The sequence below is a fragment of the Chiloscyllium plagiosum genome, chromosome 48, assembly GCF_004010195.1.
Source record: "Chiloscyllium plagiosum isolate BGI_BamShark_2017 chromosome 48, ASM401019v2, whole genome shotgun sequence".
In the NCBI taxonomy this organism is placed as follows: Eukaryota; Metazoa; Chordata; class Chondrichthyes; order Orectolobiformes; family Hemiscylliidae; genus Chiloscyllium; species Chiloscyllium plagiosum.
The window spans coordinates 9352437-9362215 of NC_057757.1; the positions used below are offsets into that span (position 1 = coordinate 9352437).

Consider the following 9779-nt stretch of genomic DNA (forward strand, 5'->3'; position numbering starts at 1 on the left):
TTTCACAACATCTTTCCGATAGGAAGGAGACCAGAATTGCATGCAATATCCCAACAGTGGCCTAACCAATGTCCTGTACCTCCACAACATGACCTCCCAACTCCTGTACTCAATACTCTAACCGATAAAGGAAAGCATACCAAACGCCGCCTTCACTATCCTATCGACTTTCCTCCCCTCAGTTCTAAATGGGCTATCCTATAAGCTCAGAGTATGTCTCCCTCCCCTCATTCCAGACTCCGCAGTCATCGAGAATATCCTTTTAACGTTTACCCTGCCTAATCTTGAGAGTTTTACAGGTTTCTGAGAGAGCTCCCCTCATTCTATAAACTCATCTTTGGTTATGCGGAAAGATTAGACAGACTGGGCTTGTTACCTCGCGTGTTGAGGAAGATGAGGGGGTGACTTGATTTGAAGTTATAATGTCAAACCTGTTCAGGATAAGATGGACATGGGACGGTCTCTGTTGTGGAGGTGGAGTGGGGGAGCGCTTAGAGGTCAGAAACTCCAGAACCGGGGTTGGGGGGGGATTTGGTTTCCCCTCACGGTTATCTTTGGAACTCTCTGGTTCGCGGGGAGGTGGGGAGGGTAACAGGCGATGAGTCGTTGAATTTGTTTGAGGTGACTTGGATCGATTCTGGTCAGGCTGAGGTATCGGGGGAGGGGGTGGGGTGGGGCTGATGGATAGGAATGTGGAATCGAAAGCACAAACTGATTGGCCACGTGCGTATTGAGTGGCGGAGCAGGATGGAAGGGCTGAATGGCCTTTTTCTGCTCCTAATTTGAAGGGGTGTGTGAGCTGGAGAAGCTCAACAGGTCCAGCAGCATCTGTGGTGAGAAAACCAGATGTTAATGTTTTGAGTCTGGGATAATTCTTCAGAACTATGTTTCCCCAGCATCTGCAAGACTTTGTGTTCCCATGCAATAATAATTTCCTGATGACCACCCCTGAGACTCCCTTTCAATTCCACAATTCCATAGTTGAGTTTTAATCTCACCAGCCATTGGAGTGGAATTTGAGCTCAATAGCATTTGCCTCGGGTCATTTATTATTGCAAATTCCTCACACGAATGGTCCCGGGACGGGGAACTTCAGTGGCAAGGATAGATTGGAGAGGTCAGGACTGTTCCCCTTAGAGGAAGAAGAGATTTGATCAAAGTGCTCAACGTCACGAGGAATGTGGACAGCGTTGATAGGCAGGGCCTGCTCCTGTTGGAGGAAGGCTTAAAGCCAGGAGGCACTTGAGGAAGAGAATGAAGATAACGCTGAGTGAGATGAAGGGTTTGCGCCCTCTGAAGCCTCTAGAGTGTCTCCAGCATCTTCGATCTTTGTTTCCGATGTCGGGAAGGAGATTCCACACGGAATCTCTGCAGATTTGAAGGTGCTGTCCTGAACCTGACTGACCCTTGGTCACAGAAAGTTAATCCAACCCTTAACTTTCGTCAGTCGGAAGAGAAACAGTTAACATTTCAATCCAATGTGACTCTGGTTTCTGTCCCCACAGACACTCGGAGACCCGCGGGTTTCCCCACAGACACTCGGAGACCCGCGGGTTTCCCCACAGACACTCGGACACCCGCGGGTTTCACAGCACTTGCTGCTTTAGTTGAAGCTCTCCAGCATCTGGAGTATTTTGTTTTGATTATTGATTATTCTCTCTCTCTGTCTCTCTGTCTGTCTCTCTCCCTGTCTCTCTGTGTCTCTCCCTGTCTCTCTGTCTCTGTCTCTCTCCCTGTCTCTCTGTCTCTCTCCCTGTCTCTCTGTCTCTGTCTCTCTCCCTGTCTCTCTGTCTCTCTCCCTGTTTCCCTGTCTCTGTCTCTCCCCCTGTCTCCCTCTCTCTCTCTCTTCCCCTCCTCCTCCCCCTCCCTGTCTCCAGGAACAGGGTGTGAAGATATTTGTGCTGTTGTATAAAGAGGTGGAGCTTGCCTTGGGCATTAACAGCGGATACAGCAAGCGAACGTTGACAGCGCTGCACTCAAATATCACGGTAGAGTCTCTTCCGAGTGTGCGACGGTTTGTGGTATGTGAGCTCATTGACCCTCTGCACAGTAGGTTTCTCCATCACAGTTTCGACTGCTGTGAGAGTTACAGCCCAAAATGGGCAAGTCTCATTCCAACATGGAGAGAGCCCCTTCAGCCCTTGGCCGAGAGTGAGCTCTCAGTGAGTCTGTCAGGGCTAAAGCTATTCATGTCTTGTGGAACTCTGCTTTAAGGACTGGATGAGGGTGCACATGTGTAGCTCCTGATTCTCGGATTATGGAGCTCTTGCTGTTCCCACTTTGGGAACATCTTTACAACCAGAAGGCACAGGAGCAGAAACTAGGCCATTCAGCCCATCAAGCCTGCTTCACCATTCAATCATGGCTGGTAAGGTTCTCAACCCCATTTTTCTGCTGTCTCCCTGTAACCCTGGATCCCCTTGGTACTCAAGAACCTATCCATCTCCATCTTAAATATACCCAATGACCTGGCCCCCACAGCCTTCTGTGGCAGTGAATGGCCATAGATTGCCCACTCTCTGGCTGAAGACGTTTCTCCTTATCTCTGTTTGAAAAGTTCTTCCCTTTACTCTAAGGCTGTGCCCGCAGGACCGGGTCTCTCCTCCCAATGGGAAACATCTTCCCAACATCTTTAAGCCATGCCGTCCAACCCCCACTGTGTACCTGGCCCTCACAGACAGCTCATTCGCAATGTTCTTAGAGTTGTGTTTCTCTGTCTGTTATCTGTCTCAAGTCCAGAAACTTCCCTGCAAGCCGAAGTGCTCTCTTTCTCTCGCTCGCTCTCTCTCTCTCTCTCGCTCTCTCCCTCTTGCGATCTCTCGCTCACTTTCTTGGGCTCTGTCTCTCGCTGTCTGTCTCTCGCTCGCGCTGTCACTCGCTCTCTCACTCTCTTTCGCGTGCTCTCTCACTCTCGCTCGCACTCTCTTGCTCTGTCTCTTGCTCTGTCTCTCGCTCGCTCTCTCTCGCTTGCTGTCTCTCGTGCTTTCTTGATCTCTCGCAGTCTTGCTCTCGCTCTCGCTCGCACTCCCATGTTCTCGCTCGCTCGCTCGCTCTCTCTCGCACTCTCTTTCGCGCTCTCATTCTCGTTCGCGCTCTCTCTCTCTCTCTCTCTCACACTCTGTTTGTTCCCCTCGAGCAGGTGATGAGGCACCCGGATCATGTCTCCTCCACAGTGTTGCTCTGGGCCCACCATGAGAAACTGGTCGTCATCGATCAATCGTTGGCCTTCCTGGGAGGGTTGGACCTGGCCTACGGCAGGTGGGACGACCAGGACTATCGCCTGACCGACCTGGAAGCTCCCCAATCTCAGCCGGTACGTGCAGCTGCCTCTTTCGTGGTTGATCTGTTGTCCTCCGTCCTTTTCACGTTTCCCCATCCCCCTCTCCTCACCGCCTGTCCTCTTCATCGTCACCAACTTTGTATTTTTTGTTCCCCGCTTGTCCATGGGATGTGTCTTTTATGGGGTTGAAAGGGCTAATGCCAAGCAGTGTCACACGCACCAATTTCGATAGGTTGATATACAGAACAACCTCGATTATCTGAACAAGGCAGGTTGGGAATATTTTGTTTGGACAACTGATTGTTTGGACAACTCATCGGGGTTCCGGTGGCAGTGGCAATAGCAGGATCAGGGTTGCCATGGCGATCCTGTTCCTGTTCCCACCGCCAGCCCAGGCTGCCTGCTCTTTCTGTGCTTTTATTTAAATTTAATAAACTTTTTTCGGGACCTTGTGATCTTGTTTGGATAATCTGAAATTCGGATAATTGATGTTCGGATAACAGAGGTTGTTCTGTATCCTCCGTTTCGGTCTCCTTATCTGAGGAAGGATGTTCTGGTGAAGGAGGGGATTGTACCAAAGGTTGACCAGATGATACCTGGGGTGACAGGACAGATGTATAAACAGACTCTCCATCAGTTAGGACTATATTCGCCGGCGTTTTTGAAAAATGAGGTGGGGGGTGGGGGAACCTCCTAGAAATCTATAAAATTCTAACAGGACCAGACAGGGTAAATACATTAAGGATGTCCCCAATGTCCCCCAGAACCTGGGGGTCGCAGTTTAAGGATGTAGGGTGGGCCATTTTGGACACAGATGAGGAGAAATATCTTCCCCCAGAGAGTGAAGAGCCTGTGGAACTCTCTTCCACAGGAAGCAGTTGAGGCCAAAGCATCTCACGTTTTTAAGAAGGTTCCTCGGGCTGAAGGGATTAAAGAGCATGGGGAGATTGGCAGGAACAGAGCACCGAGTTGGAGGATATAGAATGGTGATGAAGGCTGAATGGCCTCCTCTTGTTCTTGCGTTGCTATAAACTTGGGGTCTCGAAGGAGTGCAGCCTACACTCCACCTCATTCTGTCCGTAACTGGATGCGGCCTGAAAAGTTCCTTCCCCAGAGGGCATTCGTGAGCCAGATGGGTTTGTGTGGCCAATCGATGATTGCTTTCACTGTAATGGCCTTATCAATCCCAGAGTTTTTAATGAATTTTACTGGTTTGAGCCCGTCATCCCAAAGTGGGTTTCCAGTCCAGTCACACCATCGTTACGACAGCATTTAGACAGACGCATGAACAGACAGGGAATAGAGGGATAGCTGCCTATTACTGTCCTCTGCTCTATTTTCTGTCATTGGGTCACACGTACGCATCCCCCAAAAACACAGAGTAGCTCACAAGCTGTTATAACTTGGGGGATATCCTAAAATAATGAGGCTTACCCTGTCACAAGCAGCAGTTAAATGATCAGTTAGCCTCTCCCACTGATGAGACTTCTATTCACTTAAATAAGAGTCGATGGAAGCAGTCAGTAGGAACCATCTCCGCTGTATACAGGTTTTTTAATAAGTAGCAATACACTTAAGGTTACTTTAAAGTTGCAAAATGTTCAGATAATATGTTTAAACGATAGCACTTTGCATAAATATTTCTGAAAATAGTGGCTGCAGGATTTTTTACCACATCCAGCCAGGAAGGCAAGGCAGGGCCTCAGTTTAATTTCTCTGAAAGATTGACCCCCCCCCCCTCCCCCAACAGTGCAGCACTCTCTCAGCACTGACCCTCTGACAGTGCGGCACTCCCTCAGCACTGACCCTCTGACAGTGCGGCACTCCCTCAGCACTGACCCTCTGACAGTGCGGCACTCCCTCAGCACTGACCCTCTGACAGTGCGGCACTCCCTCAGCAGTGGCACTTCAAATGTCTGCCTGCATAATGAGTTCACATTTCGGAGATTCAAGACTCTTCCTGATGTCGAGGGGAGAGGATATTCCTGTTGACCATCTCGTTAATTGACGTTGACGATTTGCTACATGTAGGTTTGTAATCACAGCGAAGAGGAGCGTCTTGAGGAACCTGAGGAGGAGAAGGGAATACCACTCGAGGAGGTGAAGGAATGGCGTTCTCGCTGCCGGGCTGACTCAACAGACTGTAACGCGGCTGGGCAATTCTGGCTTGGAAAAGACTATTGTAACTTCATTCAGAAGGACTGGGTTGAGCTGGACAAGCCTTTTGAAGGTAAATTGAGCTTCCTCAGGTTTAGAATTTAACCATCCAGAACCCTCCCTGTGCTTCAGGATAAGCAGGTAGCTGTTACCATGCTGTTACCTCAGAGATAATCTCTGGAGTTCCTGTTGAGTTTATACACTGACCATGAGAAGAGAATGCAGAGCTAATTAATACACACTATTCCCAGGGTTATCAGTAAAGTATAAGAGGCCAACTGAATGACTCTAACGCCGTCTGGGACAAAGGTAATTCATATCAGGTTTATCAGTAATGGATGTAGGCTTGCTCACTGAGCTGGAAGGTTCATTTCCAGATGTTTCGTCACCCTAGTAGGTAACATCTTCAGTGGGCCTAGAGGCAAAGCACTGTACATGATTCCTACTTTCTATTTAGATGTTTGGGTTTCTTTGGGTTGGTGATGTCATTTCCTGTGGTGATGTCATTTCCTGTTCTTTTTCTCAGGGGGTGATAGATGGGGTCTAACTCGATGTGTTTGTTGATAGAGTTCTGGTTGGAATGCCATGCTTCTAGGAATTCTCGTGCGTGTCCCTGGCTTGTCCTAGGATGGATGTGTTGTCCCAGTCGAAGTGGTGTCCTTCCTCATCCGGATGTAAGGATACTAGTGAGAGAGGGTCATTTTGTTTTGTGGCTAGTTGGTGTTCATGTATCCTGGTGGCTAGTTTTCTGTCTGTTTGTCCAATGTAGTGTTTGTTACAGTCCTTGCACGGTATTTTGTAAATGCCGTTAGCTGGAAAATGAACCTTCCAGCTCAGCGAGCAAACCCACGTCCAGAACTCAACCTGAGCTACAAATCTTCTCAAAACTCGCGTATTCAGAGTAGTTTAAAGTGGGTTCACATAACTAATTGACGGGATTATCATATTTTGAACAGTCCAGACCTATATCTATTAGATTTTAAAAGAATGAAGTCCATGTAAACAGCATCATCGGCTTTTTCCTTCATTAATCATCTTCATCACCTCCTCAAATAACCCAATCAAGTTAGGTATGCACGACCCCCCACATAAAGCCATGTTGTCTATCACGAATAAGTCCGTTTGTCTCTAAACGCATATAGATCTTGTCCCTGAGAATCTTTTCCAATAATTTCCCAACCACCAACATGAGGTTCACACAGGCCTGCAATGTCCTGGATTATTCCGTGCTACCTTCTTAAACAATGGGACAACATTGGCTATTCTCCTGTCCTCTGGGATCTCTCCAGTGGCCAAAGAGGATCCGAAGATGTCCATCCATACTCCAGCAACTTGTTCTCTCGCCTCCCTCAATGTCCCGGGACCCAGGGACTTAAAAAGCATTAAGGTTGATAAGACGCACAACACCTCTTCCTTTTTAATGGCGACTTGACTGAGAAATTCCACACCCTCTTCCCTGAGATCATTCTCCACCAATTCCTTGTGAGATTCTGAGGCGACTTGGTCAGGTGGATGTTGAAGGGATATTTCCCTCATGGGAGAGACTTTGTCCAGATATCAGAGTTTGAAAGATTAGAATTCGAATAAAAATTGGATGTTGCTGTATCCAAATACAGGAGTACAGTAAAAAGCGCACAGTGTGGTCATTCTCTGACGTCATCTTGGCTACAAAATCCCGAATTTAAAAAAAAAAGCTAAGAAACAAAAATCAGAATTTTAATAAAAGCAGGAGTATCAAATGTAGGTGGATGTAGAAAGATTATTTCCCTCTGGCTATAGGATCTGGAGCAAGGGGACACAATATAAGAAGAAAGCAAAAATAATGACCGCCTGTGCGAGAATGAAGGATGGGTGTGGCAAGTAACACGCGCCTTGGATGACCAGGAATGTTATGACCTTGGTCAAAAAGAAAATGGAAGCACGTGTCAGGTCTAGGAGGATGGGAAATGGCGAAGCCCTGAAAGTGCATAAGGAAAGTGGGAAAGAACTTAAACGAGGAATTGGAGAGGTTGAAAGGGTCATGAAAAGTTGTTAGCACACAGGATGAAGGAGAATCCCAAAGCGCTTTATACAAAAGGAAAAGGGTTGGCCCACTCGGGGACAAAAGAAGGAATCTGTGCCTGAAGGCAGAAGAGTTGGTGAGGTCCGAAATGAATACTTTGTGTCGGTATTCACCAAAGAGAAGGAATTGGTGGAGAATGATCCCAGGGAAGGGGGTGTGGAATTTCTCAGTCAAGTCGCCATTAAAAAGGAAGAGGTGTTGTGCGTCTTAAAAAGTATTAAGGCTGATAAGTCCCTGGGTCCCAGGACATTGAGGGAGGCGAGAGAACAAGTTGCTGGAGTATGGATGGACATCTTCGGATCCTCTTTGGCCACTGGAGAGATCCCAGAGGACAGGAGAATAGCCAATGTTGTCCCATTGTTTAAGAAGGTAGCACGGAATAATCCAGGACATTGCAGGCCTGTGTGAACCTCATGTCGGTGGTCGGGAAATTATTGGAAAAGATTCTCGGGGACAAGATCTCGGGGACAAGAAACAAACGGACTGATTAGTGATGGTCGGCGTGGTTTTGTGCAGGGAAGCTTGTGCCTCACTAACTTAATCGGGTTTTTTGAGGAGGTGATGAAGATGATTGATGAGGGAAAAGCAGATGAGGCTGTTTACATGGATTTCAGTAAAACCTCCTGACAAGGTCCCTCATGGCAGACTGGGACAGAAGGTGAAGTCACATGGTATCGGGGGTGAGCTGGCAAGGTGGATACAGAACTGGCTTAGTCACAGGAGGCAGAGGGTAACGGTGGAAGGATGCTTTTGGGAACGGAGGGTTGTGACTCGTGGTTTGATTAGATTAGTTTCCCTGCAGTATGGCAGCAGGCCCTTTGGCCCAGCAAGTCCACACCGACCCTTCAAAGAGTAATGTGCCCAGACCCATTCCCCTACCCTATATTTACCCCTGCCTAATGCACCTAACACTATGGGGCAATTTAGCATGGCCAATCCACCCTAACCTGCACATCCTTGGACTGTGGGAGGAAACCGGAGAAACCCACGGGTCAAAGTGCAAACTCCACACAGACAGTCGCCTGAGGCTGGAATCAAACCCGGCTCCCCTGCGCTGTGAGGCAGCGGTGCTAACCACTAAGCTACCGTGCCGCCCCCTGGTGTTCCATAGGGATCGGTGCTCGCGGTCGACATAAATGATTTGGAGAAAAATGGGGCTGGTCTGAATAGTAAGTTTGTGGACGGTAAAAAGACTGCTGGAGTTGCAGATAGTGAGGCGGATTGTCAGATACAGCAGGAGATAGATCAGTTAGAGGCACAGGCAGATAACAGGCAGATGGAGTTTAATCCAGACATGTGACCTTTTGAAAGGTCAAGTACAGTTGGAAATTTTACAGTGAATGGCAGAACCCTTCAGTGTATTGACAGACAGAGGGATCTGGGTATACAATGACATACAGAGGGATCTGGGTATACAATGACATACAGAGGGATCTGGGTGTGCAGTGACATACAGAGGGATCTGGGTGTGCAGTGATATGCAGAGGGATCTGTGTGTACAATGATATGCAGAGGGATCTGGGTGTACAATGATATGCAGAGGGATCTGGGTCTACAATGATATACAGAGGGATCTGGGTGTGCAGTGATATACAGGGGGATCTGGGTGTACAATGATATACAGAGGGATCTGGGTCTACAATGATATACAGAAGGATCTGGGTCTACAATGATATACAGAGGGATCTGGGTGTGCAGTGATATGCAGAGGGATCTGGGTGTACAATGATATACAGAAGGATCTGGGTGTGCAATGATATACAGGGGGATCTGGGTGTGCAGTGATATGCAGAGGGATCTGGGTGTGCAGTGATATGCAGAGGGATCTGGGTGTACAATGATATACGGAGGGATCTGGGTGTGCAGTGATATGCAGAGGGATCTGGGTGTGCAGTGATATGCAGAGGGATCTGGGTGTGCAGTGATATGCAGAGGGATCTGGGTGTACAATGATATACAGAGGGATCTGGGTCTACAATGATATACAGAAGGATCTGGGTCTACAATGATATACAGAAGGATCTGGGTCTACAATGATATACAGAAGGATCTGGGTCTACAATGATATACAGAAGGATCTGGGTCTACAATGATATACAGAAGGATCTGGGTCTACAATGATATACAGAAGGATCTGGGTCTACAATGATATACAGAAGGATCTGGGTCTACAATGATATACAGAAGGATCTGGGTCTACAATGATATACAGAAGGATCTGGGTCTACAATGATATACAGAAGGATCTGGGTCTACAATGATATACAGAAGGATCTGGGT

The 9779-nt window shown here is 47.9% G+C and overlaps 1 protein-coding gene across 1 annotated transcript in view; it reads left to right on the top strand.

The window, feature by feature from the left end:
- LOC122544415 (phospholipase D1-like) overlaps nt 1-9779 on the top strand; it is a 71502-nt gene that overhangs the window by 29645 nt on the left and 32078 nt on the right. Inside the window, exons 10-12 of the mRNA XM_043683664.1 lie at nt 1878-1988; nt 3140-3313; nt 5312-5510. Coding sequence (XP_043539599.1) covers nt 1878-1988; nt 3140-3313; nt 5312-5510 — 484 coding nt within the window. The remainder of the gene's footprint in view (nt 1-1877; nt 1989-3139; nt 3314-5311; nt 5511-9779) is intronic.